The 15,059-nt window shown below is 43.9% G+C and overlaps 1 protein-coding gene across 2 annotated transcripts in view; it reads left to right on the forward strand.

Moving 5' to 3' along the window:
- CFAP47 (cilia and flagella associated protein 47) overlaps window positions 1-15,059 on the forward strand; it is a 186,104-nt gene that overhangs the window by 146,182 nt on the left and 24,863 nt on the right. For both annotated transcript variants that reach the window (XM_082219930.1, XM_082219931.1), the window contains exons 58-60: window positions 2,803-2,962; window positions 4,945-5,042; window positions 14,763-14,915. In XM_082219930.1, the coding sequence (XP_082076056.1) occupies window positions 2,803-2,962; window positions 4,945-5,042; window positions 14,763-14,915 (411 nt within the window). The remainder of the gene's footprint in view (window positions 1-2,802; window positions 2,963-4,944; window positions 5,043-14,762; window positions 14,916-15,059) is intronic.

The raw sequence follows: 15,059 nt of genomic DNA on the forward strand, positions 1-15,059 counted from the left end.
TCGGCGTAATGTGAGCTCACCTGATCCTCCCCATCCTGACCAATGTGAGAACTGTTGTCTGCTGTGGAATCTGCAAATTGCTGGTTTCCATCAGGTCATGTAGATTCACTTATAAAGGCTGCCTCTCTCCATTCACATCAAATTCCAAAGATGCCCTTTACATCGAGCTCCATTTGCATCCCAAAATAGGCACTTTTCCCACCTGCCTATACATGCAGCTAGCTCATGCCGTGATGCATATTGCTTGATTGTAGCAATGGCTGTTGGGAATGATTGTACTTGATGGCATATCATGAGGTCAGCCATGCTTTTTTCTGTACAATTCCCTTTGAGAGCATAGTCATAGCATCAAGTCTTGTTGTCCCCAGGGGAACTTCCTGCTACTAAATTATTTTCAATGCATGCAATGACAGGAACTCATGTGTTAGCTGGCAGTTTGTTGGTGGCTGTAATTACTTTTCTAAAACTACCAAGAGAAGACAGAGGGGCATATTTTAAAACTCCAAAGAACTAATTGCAGTTTTTAAGGATTTGTGTGTATCTCCTAAAGAAAAACCAAGCCACTGCACTGAACCAAGACAGGGTGGGCTTCCCATGTCAAACTGAGACAAGGCAGCTTCCCCCCCCCCCGAGTACATTTTTAGTATGTTCACATCAGCAATGTAACATTGGCAGAAGGGATTTCTGTTAAATTGAGGAGCCGTGATAACACAAAAATCTTCATATGTTAAGTTGTTCATGCAAGTGGATTGCTTATGTGAATATTCATTTATTTCCATGTCTTTTGAAGATGAATACAATAACAAAGCATAAAGAAAGCACCACATAGAGTGCATTACTGTGGTTGAGGTTGCCAGTGTGTGGATCATTGTGGCTAGGCTATTCTGAATGGCAGCTGTACTTTGATTTGGCCCACTGAGCCCCTGGCATGCACCTGTGATGTCCTTTGCATGCTAGCAGCTAGCTGATTCAGGGATTTTTTTATCATGACCTGGTGCAATCCAGGTCATGTTGAAAACGCCAATGGATTCAGTTGTCCCTGAATTTTGTTATGGTTCTGTATGAATCAGAGCCAGTGGCTAGATTATTATAACATTAAAAAGAAATGCTTTTAAACAAAGTAGACTTTTAGCACAGGTAACTCGCAACTTAGGTGGGTTCCTGGCTCTTGCACGTATAAGCAGAATTGCATTCCTTGGTTTCTCAACAGCTGATGCCGCCAACACCACCTTGTGTTTGAGGCCCATTCTGCAATCCGAAGCTCTCCCAACCACCTCTTCCACACTCCAATCTCTTTCGTTGGCCCTCCAAACCTCTCTGCATGTCTCTCTGGCCTCTTTAGATCACCCTCTCTAACTGCCTCTTCTTCACCCAAACACTCTCAAGCATGCGTTGCGAGTTACCCGTATTTACTTGGAATGTGAAAGGTGCCCTGCCCTATTTTAGGAGATTCCCCCTACCCACACTGTTCAGGAGGGCTCTACCAACCACCCACACAGGTTTTTTCTGGGGCTAAGCAGGAGGATACTGTGGGAGGAGGACATAATAAAATCTGCCAAGCTTCCCTCTGCTTACTGTTCTTAGGGTTCAGCCCATTGACAGGTTTCTAAACTGTTGGTGTCAATATCAGATAAAACAAGCTGTTGTTGAAACATCATGAAGTGGTGCTTCTGGTAGCTGCTTTTTCCGAAGTGTGTTTTTGTATTTTGATGGAATCTCAGACATGATTTCTCCCATGACTGCTCCTGCACCCAAACCTAGATCTTTCCAGGTTTTGATAAATTACAGTGGTACCTCAGGTTACATACGCTTCAGGTTACAGACTCCACTAACCCAGAAATAGTGCTTCAGGTTAAGAACTTTGCTTCAGGATGAGAACAGAAATTGTGCTCCGGTGGTGCGGCAGCAGCAGGAGGCCCCATTAGCTAAAGTGGTGCTTCAGGTTAAGAACAGTTTCAGGTTAAGAACAGACCTCCGGAACGAATTAAGTACTTAACCCGAGGTACCACTGTACATGCTAAGTGGTAGGCAGACAACTTCCGTAGGCACTAAATGTACTTTACCTTTTAGAGTGTATTGGGGAAATCAGTACCTGCAAGACAAGTGGGGGATGGTATATGCATCTCTTTAGTTTTGGAGTGAAAACCCTGCTGGCTTCCCATGGAGGAACCACCAATAAACCAATGTAAGGAAAACTTTCCTTTGACACACTGTACCTGAAACACAATATGCTTTTACTCTTCTAATCAAACGCTTGAATTTCTGTTTCCATCTATTTTGCATATTTATAAGGTAACAAATATAATTTGTATCAGAGTTAAAATATTTAGATAAGACTGGCACAACTCTACATAGCACCACTGTTTTGATTTTTAGAAGCCAAGCACTGCTGTGTAAATTGTAAAAACCACCATACCACAAAACTCCAATTAAAAGACAATTTGCCGTTTCTTTTGAGACAAACACACACACATGGAATTTTCCAGTGGAAAACTGTGTCACTTATTAACCGATTTAAATGTGCTTCTTTATATACAAGAAGCATGGATTCTCAAACTTTCTGTCCACAAAGTCTTCTTGAAAATGTTGAAAATTTTACTGAACTCAGCAGTTGGAAAATGTCAGCCAAGAAGGGGAGGTCAGCCCACATTATGGCCCACAGTTTGAGAAATACTATACCAAAGTGTTATTTCCATGAAACTGACTCTGAATATATAGGAGATAAATTTCTGGCATGATGGTGAGTAGTTGACAAACCACTCCTTTCACAATATGTGTTTAAATTACTTATTGTATTTTTAGGAATCGTTTTGGCTCCAAAAAACAAGTTGGATATTCCAGTATTCTTTGCACCTCAATCAATGAAACTGTATGAAGTTGTGCTGGTTATTAAAGTTGAAAAGTTGGATGGTGATAAATGGTCTTACGATGACACCTTCGAATTAAGCAGAGCACTAACAAGGTAAACATTTTAGTCACAGAGGAGATAAAATTGATATCTGCTATTATTTGAAGTGAAAAATAATTGTGAGCTCTATCACTTTAGAAGACTGTTTATTGTAGTATTTATATATTGCTATAAATGTTGCAATTGTTAGAAATGGTTAGAATTTACTAAGTCTAGAATGATTTTTCACACTTTGCAAACCTTTCAAGTATTACTGTACATTGAATCACAGAATTGTAGAGTTGGAAGGGACCCTGAGGATCATCTAGCCGAACCCCCTGCAATGCAGGGCTATGCAGCTGTCCCATATGGGGATCAAACCTGCAACCTTGGCACTATCAGTGCCACACTCTAGTCAACTGAGCTATCTAGGGTTTATTAGATGGATATTATTGAATTTTAGAGGTGTGAAGATGCTAGTTGATATGATAGTACCTTGCCCCTGGAGAAAAGTGGTGGAGAGCAATGCACTTGGGTTATGTTCCAAGTATCCTCTCTGCCAGCCTTAGAAACTCAGTCCTCTGAAACAGCCATCTTGCAGAACAAATCTTAGCTGGCTATCCCAGAAAATCTTCTCAGAGTTTTTGTTTTTTAAGAACTTTCCCCCATTATTCAAAATACAAATCGTAGCAATGATGCCCCCTGGATATCTGAAACTGAAGTGGTGGCTCTGGAACCTGACACCTGGTTCTAGGTGTTCTTTTTCTAGAAAGCGGCATATAGACTCCACCGTTTTCTGAGCTTTTGAGGACAATGGCACTATTGTGATGGCAGCTACAGCACAAATGATGGGGAATTAGAGTTGAATACAAGTGAATGCATGTTAGACCTCATGTTAGTATCTACTCTGTGGCAGTGATGAAAGCTTTCTTTCTCCAGTATAACTGAATCTGTGCAGTGTCATCCAGCATAGATCTTCTGAATGGTGAGAGACTCCTACCAAGGAAGTTAGTGGAACCTTCAGTAGTCTGCTGCCACTGATTTGCTAAACACTTTAAGGATTAAGGCCACTGCATACAATTCTGACTTGGAAGCTGCAGTTACAATAGTAATGGTCTGTGACGTAGCTATGGCTCTGTCTGGTCAGGCTGATATGGATACCTCTCCACTTGTTCACCCAGGGGGTATGGACAGGATACTCAGAGCCACATATGTACTCAGCCTGTTGCCCTTGATTGATAGTGGTGGTTGTATTAAACTGTTTAATTGATATACTTTGAGCAATGAATTTTGTAATCTGTATTTTAAATTATTTGATTATAGTAATTATTTTGATGTGTTATGCTTTCAGTCTGTTATCTCCTTTGAATATAGTTCTCTATAGAAAAGAAGAGTAAATAGTTGAGGATAGGATGGTAGCCAAGCACAATAGCCACTATCTTAGAATATACCCGTATTTTTCGCTCTATAAGACGCACCAGACCACAAGACGCACCTAGTTTTTGGCGGAGGAAAACAAGAAAAAACAACAAAACATTCTGAATCCCAGAAGCCAGAACAGCAAGAGGGATCGCTGCGCAGTGAAAGCAGCAATCCCTCTTGCTGTTCTGGCTTCTGTGATAGCTGTGCAGCCTGCATTCGCTCCATAAGACACACACACATTCCCCCTTACTTTTTAGGAGGGAAAAAGTGAGTCTTATAGAGCAAAAAATACGGTATTTGCGTCCAACTCCAACTGAAAATAAATTTTACTGCGCAGATTAACTTCCAACATGATTCATTTAATTATCTTTTGTTTTGATTTAATGACAAGTGTTAATAAGAAGTCTATTTATGATCGTCCTAAGAAGTGGGTTTAAAAACAACCAAAAGCCTTTTACTTGAGTGTACCACTGTTCCAAAAAGACAGCACCTTCTGGAAGCTGGTCCCACTGAACTAATTTCAAAATGGTCACAAAGCATTGCTGGAAATCTTGGTTAATTGTATTGTCAATATCACTTGTATCAATTTTCTAGAGTAATCATATTCATATGTATATATTGCTTATGTCTCTCAGCAACACTGTAATAATGAAGGATGAAGTCATCCGGGGAATTCGTTGGATCTATCCAATTCGTGGAATTCCTGAATCGCCACCCTATAAATCTGCACCAGGTACATATGAGTCATTCTTATATAAATGAAAATAGTACCCCCCCTCGAGCTATAATTCAGGCTGGAAATAGATGGAGACATGGTCCCTAACATTTAGGTGACTAAATAAACAAACAAACTGGCTCTTCCTAAATGTCTCTTTCTGACCTCTAAATTCTTTTGAATGTTGCTGTAGCCTACACTCAAGAAGCGGGATGTCAAAAGACTTATTTGTAACTTGCATCCCAATTGAAACCTGTTAGGAGGAGTTTTTATTTCTGTTTATTACCTGAATGTTTCTAGCATGCCTGTAACATAAATTGTCTGCTAAGCTCAGAAGACAAATGAAGCAATTAAAATACAATATGAAACACAGATTTTAAAATGGAGAGGGCCAAGACATATTTCAAAGTCTTGGATGAGCAAAATGGTTCTGTCACCAAAAAGGACCACTAAGATAGCACTGGAGAGACCTCTTTGGGAAGACTGTTTCATTACAAGGTGCCACTACCAAAAAGTCCCTTTCCTTGGGGGTTACTTACCCCACTTCGATCAATCTATATGGATATGTTTTATATTTATATGGCTATATAAACCCAATTTATATGGGAGAAATTGCTTTACCTTTTCAAAGTATTTTTCCATATACATCTTTTACTTTTATTCATATTATTATTTCAGTTGTTAGTTGCTTAATACACAGCAGTCTCTAGGAAGCATAGAATAAATACAAAAAAATGTTAAAACATAAACAGCCCTCAGTAATAAATAATTATAGAACACCAAAGCAACAAATAATTCAAAAAGCAGCAGGAAAAAATTACATAGCAGATCCAAACAGAACCAGCAGGGAAGCCAACAGTAGCTCCAGTTAACAGCCCACTCAGCTTGCCCTATCAAATGCTTGAAAAAAGAGGAAGGCAAAAAGATGTTAAGTCAGCACCAGGTGGACCTCATTGGGGAGAGCAGTCCATAAATGAGAGGTCATAACAGAAAAGGCCCTTTCCCTTGTCGCCATCCTCCTAAGGACTAATGAGTCTTGGTAGGCTTATGTCGGGACAGGTGTTGGGTCAGATATTAGGCTTCCAAGCCATATGGAGCTTTATAGGTTAAAACCAGCACTTTAAATTTGGATTGGAAATGTCTAAGCAGCCAGTGAGTCCTGCCAAGACTGATGTTATACAGTCAGATTGCTTATTCCCTGTCAGCAGTCTGACTCCAACATTCTGCACTAGCTGCAGTTTCTGAACCATTTCCAAAGGCAGACCCACATAAAGCAATGCATGGGCTGTAATTCAGCAGTACTGATCTCTCTATGTAGCAATGGGTTCCTCTTGTTCAGAATGAGAGACTAAATCTTTTGTGGCTCCAGCTAGCTGTGTACTACAGGGTTATCATTCAGTAAGGCTAACAGATAGCAGTTCCTCTCTGAATATTGTTTAGTAGGGAACATGAGTGGAGAATGCTATTATAATCACGTCCTGCTTGTGGGAGCAGAATGCCTGGCCAGGTGGGCCTCGGGTCTGATCCAGCAGGGCTGTTCTTATGTGAGACCAGTGAAAACCAATTTGCTACTTAGGTGACAGCAGATGTTGGGAATACAGGAAGTTGCTTTATGCAATCACACTGTTTCTCCAGCTAGTTTAATATTGTCTAAATTATGTGGCTCTTCAGGATTCTAGATCGGAATCTTTTCCAGCCCTCTGTTGGGCACCAGGGATTCAACCTAGGATGTTCTGCATAAAAAAAGTACTCTAGCCTTCCCCAGAACTTCTAGAAAGGGTGGTACTCTGCATTAATCCTAGTCAGAGTAAACCCTTTTGACGTTGCTGAGCATAACTAATTTGGGTACATTAATTTCAATGGGTCTACCATTTAAGTAGGTACAACCAATAGTGCATAGTTATACATAGGCAAAATGCACTGAATTCAGGTATATGTATTATCATAGAGCGCTATGTGGAATATTGCAACAACAAATATATTCTTAAAAGCAGTTCTGGGAAAATAAGTTTCTGTGTAACAAAACGTTAACCATATCAGTTGGATTCCTAGTTTATTTCAAATTGGGGATAGTATGCCAAAAGTATATACATTAATTTCTTAGCTAAAGCACAATTACAGAATTAATTTGTTCCTTGGGTACCTATTAAGAACATTGGAAATCAGTTTAATGATGAAGCTAATAGCCTTTATAAAAAGACACCACGTGGGCTGATAAGGGCACTTCAAAATGTGTGAGTCAATTATATGCAAAAGCTTTTGTAAAGGAATGAAAACAATAGTCTGTCTTGGTGTTTGAAGGTAATTGAGAGACTTATTGAGGAATGAAATTATTGAACTTAATGGGATAGATATTATTTGTACTGCCATTGTTCTAATTTGTTAAAGACCTTTAACTTGAAGAAAAATGCCAGTATAATCTTAATTACAGATTTCATCTCATTAATTTGCAGTTTAATTAATTAAGGATGGAATGCTGAATATTACCACCAAATCTTTTCTTCCGTTCTTTCTTTGCACAGCATGGCACCCTCATAAAGTACTATAATGACAAATGTGTATATTAGTATTCTTTAAGTTAGTTGTATAGTGCATGGAAGAAAATCCATTCACATGGATGTTTTGAGAAAGTAAAGATAGACAATGGATGTACATACCATGTTAACCCACAATAAGCATGTGTTTTGGTCCAGATATTCAGTAGTCCAATGTCTGCTCTTCACACTTTGCACCTGGGGTCCCCAACATAACAGTCAACCACCAAGGCCTTCTGCCCTTCTCTATTTTAAATTATATTTAAATTGCTTTTTTTTGCCTGAAGAAGGCTGCCTGTTTGCAGGGTGGCAATGGCTGCCTGCTTATTTTTGTCTGTTTTTGTGATTGTAGGTATTTTGCCTATGGGTGGCTGGGGGTGGGGGGCTTGTCTGAGCATCACCAGTTTATCTTTTGTGAAATATCTATTTTTGTGATACCCGCAAAAATTCCTTAAATTTTGAAATGTACCCCTAGGTCCAAAAAGATTGAGGACCCTTGCTTTGCACTACAATAAAGAAGCAGTGGTGGGATTTGTGTTTTTCATGAAGGCCTTAATTCAACAGTACACTTTTTAAGCCAATTTAAACAAATGAACTGTCCTTTGGATTGTGACTGCACTCAGCATGACCACATTTGCAGTGCCAGCTCTAGTCAGGGATTGCTAGCTCAATGCTAAAGAGCTGAACTAAGAATGTGGGATGTGCCCTTAAGCTGTTGTTTAGCAATCATGAATTGCTTATAAGACATGCTGCATTTTATAATCACAAGCCACCATATTTTAATATTTTAAGCTGAAAGCTTCACAAAACACATGCAGTATTTATTGTTCACTCACCATTGACTTCATGTGCAGTCAGTTTTGTGCCCAGGTTTCAGAAGTGGGGTGAGAAAGGAAATCAATAATTACAATGAGACAGTTAATGGTTTTAAAGTGGTCAAAGCTTTCTTATTGTATGCAGCTGAATATATACCAGGTAGAGCCTGGTGTTTTCTTTAAAATTGCTGTACTTAGGTTATTTCGAAATGGACAAGACTTTATAGTAGTAGTACCGGTGGTGGTGATAACAACAACAACAACAACGACAACAAATAATTATTATTTGCATCCTCTTCTACATATGCATTCATAGTGGGGTATATTTTGGTCTAAGAGGTTTAGTTTGGTCAGAATTGAGTACAGTGGTACCTTGGGTTACAAACGCTTCGGGTTACAAACGCTTTGGGTTACAAACTCTGCTAACCCAGTAGTAGTACCTTGGATTGCGAACTTTGCAGTGGCGTAGCGTGGGGGGTGCCAGGGGTGCCGGCCGCACCGGGCGCAACATTTTGGGGGGCGCGTTTGGCCGGCCCCCCTCGAGGAAGCGGGAACCTCTCCAAGGCGCAGCGCGCCATCAGTGGAGGAAAAGAGCCGTGCAGCAGCAGCAGCAAAGCCGGGAGGAGGAGGAGGAGGAGGAGCGAGCCTGCTAATTGCTTGCTGGGAATTAAGCGGCTCAAAGAGGCAAAGGAAAAGAGGTGGAGCCGCTGGCCCGGCCGGGAGGAAGCTGGAGAGAGCAGCGCGCCAAGTGCACGTGACGCAAAGGGCCTGCCTACGTGCAGGCTGAGCTCCCCGTGGCGGGGGCGGAGGGAGGCGTTCTGCATGTGCTTAGGAGGCGCTCACTCTTTCCAAAGAAGGACCCGGCTACTGGATCAAGGCCACAAGGGCCCATGTAGAGTGAGTGGCCAAGCAGACGCGTCAATGAGAAGCACTCAAAGCAGGACCGGGGCACAAGAGCGCTCTCCCTTCCTGCTGTTTCCAGGGGGTGGAAGCGTCGCTGCCTCGAGGGCTTCCGAGATACCCTGGGGTGAAGTCCCGCTTCACCTTCTTGGGAGTCCCTCTCTTATGCTTTGGGGGGGTAGCAAGGGGGAAGAATAATGATTTCCTCCACCACCAGCCCCAAATTCTATAGTAAGAGAAATTGGGGGCCAAGCCAACTGGGGAAATGGTGAGTCTCTAACTATAGAGCTCAGGTACAGTGGTACCCCGCAAGACGAACGCCTCGCAAGACGGAAAACCCGCTAGACGAAAGGGTTTTCCGTTTTGGAGGCGCTTCGCAAAACGAATTTCCCTATGGGCTTCCTTCGCAAGATGAAAGCCCATAGGGGAATCTCTGGGACAGCGGGGAAGCGCAGCGCGTCTTCCCTGTGGAATTTGTTTGATCTGGCGCGACCCCCGCTAATTGATTTACGATCCTCAATTAGCTCTTTACTGCCCGGCACACTTCTCCTGCCACACGCTCTGCTCCGATCTCTCAGTCACGCCGTAGCAGAGATATCACAGCGGTGTAGAACTGTCACGTAGCTTGGCTTCCAGACAAACACACACAGTCCAGGTTTGTCTATTTACAGCTTTTATTCCAACATTTCTCAGGAATTTCCAGGACTATTTGCAGCCATGACAAAACTGCATCCTTTCCCCACAAAGTACAGAGTGGGACTGGCATACTCTTCCCAAGCTCCTCCCAAGCTTCCAAAATTGACGTCAGAATGGTGTGGCATCATGGGAAGAACTTAACCCGTTAAGTTCCAACCTCAACACCCCCCCTTGCTGCACCTTCTGACAAGACCCTTTCGAGCTCAACACCTTACCCTTTGCCTTGTGCTCCTTCCCAGCATCTTTCCCAGGCACCTGTTGAACCCTTTCAACACTCCCAGAATCACACTGTGCGAATTTCGCCCACGCACATGTTGCCTGGTACCTTTCAGGTGGAATGCCCTTTGTTGTGCGACTAGACCTTCTGGGCATAAACTCAGATGTTACCTCTGACTCACTGCCACCAGGAAATGTGTCCTCAGCATCACGGGATTCCCCCTCTGACTTAAAACGTTTTCGAATCCTCTCCATTACACTCACAGGAGAACTAGGCTCACTTTTGGCCTCCCTTTTTACAACTTGTGGAGAAACTACCGATACCTCCTCCTGTTCCTGACTTTGGTCAGTTACCTGATCGTCATCATCAGACTCAGCTTCTCCTTCCTCCCCCTCAGAATCTTCCTGTTCTGGATCAGAAAGACACTCTGAAAGAACATCACGCTTGACAGCAGCTTGTGTCTTTTTATCCTGCTCATAGAATTCAGCGTGTTTACTGATCAGTAACTTACTCTGATCACCTGATGGAAATGCAAATCTCCATGCACTCGCTGTTGGCTCATACCCACAGAAGATCATTTTTCGGAACTTGGATCCATCTGGCCCCTGCAAAGCAGCAGGTACCAGCACAGACGCACGTGACCCGAACATACGCAAAAAATGAATCTGGGGTTTCCTGCCATGCAACAAACCAAATGGTGTGTCCCCTACCATGGAATTGTAGGTGCGATTCCAGGTGAAGCTTACATACTTTATTGCCTCCAGCCAAAACCTTGGAGGTAACCCAGAGTCTTCCAGCAACACCTGTGCAGTTTTAACCAGAGCCTGACACTTCAGCTCTGCCGCCCCCCACTGATCGGGCGAAGTCACTGTGTGACGTATCCCTTTCTTGTGAAAGTACTTCTGCAAAGCAGAACCTGTAAACTCAGCTCCTCTGTCACTTGTGACAGCTTGCACTTTGGTGGAAAACCTTTGTTCCACCCCCTCAATCCACCCTTTGATCAGCTGTGCTGCATCATCCTTGGATTTGAGACCATGTATCCAGGAATTCTGAGTAAAATCTTCCTGCATCGAGAGCAGAAACCTCGACCCTCCCAGACTTGGTTCCTTCACAGGATCCCACAAATCTATGTGAATCAGTTCAAAAGGCCTAGTGGTTATCCTTTCAACCTTTGGATAACTGCATCCTTTTACCTTTGCCAGTTTGCAAGTTTCACAACTTACAGCATGTCCACATTCTGAGATCTTACAACCATTGGAAACTTCCGGCAGCACCTGTAGTTCTTCAAGAGAACTATGAGCTGTACGTGTATGCCAAGCATGTACGCATGAATCATGATTGGGAATTGTAGCACGCAGTGCTTGTGCTTTCTCAACCTTCCCACCACCCTGCAGAGACGTTTTAAGAATGAAGAGATCATTCTGCCCCTTTTTAACCTTGGCAAGCATCCTCCCTCCTTTGGAGATCGTGCACACATCACCCTGAAAACAAACCGTAAATCCATTTTTCAGTAAATAAGGCACAGATAAAAGACAGTGGTGCATCCCAGGAACAGTACAACACTCCAACGTTTCCTGTAAAATACAAAAATGCAAATTTACAGCATTAGTCATTTGTCTTTTCTGTCCATTTGCAAACAGTACAGTTTTCCCGGCAGGTATTGCCGTGCAGTTCCACCTCTCGACAGCAGGTGTCTCTGGAATCAAATTGCGATTAGCTGCAGAGTCAATAACAAAACTTAGCTCTTGGCTTGCCTCACGGCTGTCTTCAGCCAACGCCAGACTAGCCGTGATCTGATAAGTCTCCTGACGTTGTTTTCCTAGTCCTTCTCTTGCGTTGCTGACCTCCCCTTCCAGACTGGTTCCCATGGAAACCCGACTGATTCCCATGGAAGGTGTCCTTGAAGCCTTCCTGTGCAGCTGCTCTCGCTTTCTGTGGGCAGTCTCTTTTGAAATGACTGTGAGATCCACACACGTAGCACCGACGAAACCCAGTGGAAAAACACTGCCTGGGGCTCCTCCCAGCTGGCCTCCTTCTCCTTCTTCCGGAAAAGCACTCCTTGCCAGATCCGCCCCCCCTGAACTGCCGCTCCATTCCAGCAGATTCAGTGGAAAACTTTTCAAACTTGCCTTTGGAACTTTCCGCCCCCCCGACTTGCTCACTAGCACTCCTTGAGGCTAAATCATCCGGAACAGGGGCTCCAGCCATCTCTAGGCTTTCAGCTTCCATCTGCCCTAGGCCTCCTGCTGAGCCTTCACACAGATGTTTCAGCACACTCCAGGCCTCACACGCAGATTCAATGCTTTCCAGATGATGTTGCAAATTAGCATGAACACCCGCTCTCAACATGCAGACCTCAGCTCTCATAGCTTTCTCCCTCTGCATTTTCTCCTCCAGAGAAACAGACTTCAGCTTTCCTGCATCTCTGTCCACCAGTTGCACTGGTTCCCTCTGGGAAATGTCCCAAACTTCCGTGGCTATGAACCACGCTCTCACCCATCTTGCCCAGGTATTCCACGCTTGGGCGGTGAGTTCCTCAAGCTGTTCAAACGGAGCTTGAACCACCTCCTGGCCATCTGCCATGTTCTCCCGTTCTCCCAAGTTGGCCCCAAGCTGTACTTACGAAAGCACCAGCTCATCTGGCGTGGAGAAACGTTTCCTTGCTGCTCTCAGCTCACAGCTCCACAGCATTCAGCAACAGCGTCTTTCAGCTTGCTTGCTTGCTTGCTTCCGTGCTCCTCTGCTAGACACCGCAGATTTCTCAGCTCCCGGCAGCTCTTCCGTGACAGTTTTACGATAGGTTATTTAGGTTACCCATAACCTGTGGAATTTGTTTGATCTGGCGCGACCCCCGCTAATTGATTTACGATCCTCAATTAGCTCTTTACTGCCCGGCACACTTCTCCTGCTGCACGCTCTGCTCCGATCTCTCAGTCACGCCGTAGCAGAGATATCACAGCGGTGTAGAACTGTCACGTAGCTTGGCTTCCAGACAAACACACACAGTCCAGGTTTGTCTATTTACAGCTTTTATTCCAACATTTCTCAGGAATTTCCAGGACTATTTGCAGCCATGACAAAACTGCATCCTTTCCCCACAAAGTACAGAGTGGGACTGGCATACTCTTCCCAAGCTCCTCCCAAGCTTCCAAAATTGACGTCAGAATGGTGTGGCCTCATGGGAAGAACTTAACCCGTTAAGTTCCAACCTCAACATTCCCCACTGTCCTCGGACCTCCTCCGAAGCCTGGCGGTGGGGCGGAGAGACCTTCTCCCCGCACCAGCCTTCGGATGGCTGTCCTGAAGACTTGTGGTGGGAGCAGTGGCGTAGCGTGGGGGGTGCAGGGGGGGCCTGCCGCACCTGGCGCAACATCTGGGGGGGCGCGGAAGAGACTCGAGTGCTAAAATCCACGGGTTAGGGGGCGCACATTACTTGCCTTGCCCCGGGTGCTGAGAACCCACGCTACGCCACTGGAACTTTGCCCCAGGATGAGAACAGAAATTGCGTGCTGACGGCAGCGGGAAGCCCCATTAGCAAAAGCACACCTCAGGTTAACAATGGTTTCGGGTTAAGAAAGGACCTCTGGAACGAATAAAGTTTGTAACCCAGCATACCACTGTATACACTTCTAGGTAAGGTAAATGGTAAAGGGACCCCTGACCATTAGGTTCAGTCATGACCGACTCTGGGGTTGCATGCTCATCTCGCTTTATTGGCCGAGGGAGCCGGCGTACAGCTTCCGGATCATGTGGCCAGCATGACTAAGCTGCTTCTGGTGAACCAGAGCAGCGCACGGAAACGCCGTTTATCTTCCCACCATAGCGGTACCTATTTATCTACTTGCACTTTGACATGCTTTCGAACTGCTAGGTTGGCAGGAGCAGGGACCGAGCAACGGGAGCTCACCCCATCACAGGGATTCGAACCGCCGACCTTCTGATCGGCAAGTCCTAGGCTCTGTGGTTTAACCCACAGCGCCACCCACGTCCCCATACACTTCTAGAGTTAATGCTAAACACATTACTGGTAAGTGAGCCACTATAGCAGTTAGCAGGCCATGAAAATTTTGCCCCATGTTTTTTAGACTCATCTACCCATGCACTATCTGAAACCAAAGGGGCGCATTGGTTGCCAGATGCGATTTTTCCCCAGCCCCACTATCATGATTTGACTCACCAACTTGATCATAAACTAACAAAATACTGTCATAGCTGAAAACTCTTTTAAAAACAAAATATAATAGCAGTTAAAAAACAAAGACTTTTTTCGTCTAAAACTGATACAGCAGCAGCGAGAATTAGATAATCGAATGTTATAGGCCTATTGAAACAGAAATCTCTAACTTCTGACAGGTGGGGAGCATATCTCAGCTGGAAGGGTGCTGCAAAGTTGTGCAGCTGCCATTAAAAAGACCCCATCTCTCATGCTCACTCACCAAACATCTTATGATTGTAACTGAAACCTCTCATGATCTTTGGGACATGTGTCTTCTGCATAATGTAGTCAGGTGTAATGTGCTCTCAATATGAGCTCCTTTTATTTCAGAGAACTAATTATACAAAATATTTTTCCTAGCTGTTGTATGCTGCAGAGCCCGCAGTAGACTGGATGAAAGAGTAGAAGTGCTGTTAACTGGTGTAACACCTGCAACATCTGGTACACCTATAGTCTCAGACAGTATAATTATAGCTCCTTCCAAAAGCAAGTCCATCACTATTAACGATGAAGGTAAGAGAAATAGAGCACAGAAATTATTTATCCCAAATGAATTAGCACTCCTACAGCTGTCTCAAATCAAGATAAACTTAAAATCATTTGTAGAATTTCTGGGCTAAAATACACTGGCAGAAAAGAATGTACCTCGTGGGACAA

Source organism: Podarcis vaucheri (genome assembly GCF_965113315.1).
Source record: "Podarcis vaucheri genome assembly, chromosome: 4".
Taxonomy (NCBI): Eukaryota; Metazoa; Chordata; class Lepidosauria; order Squamata; family Lacertidae; genus Podarcis; species Podarcis vaucheri.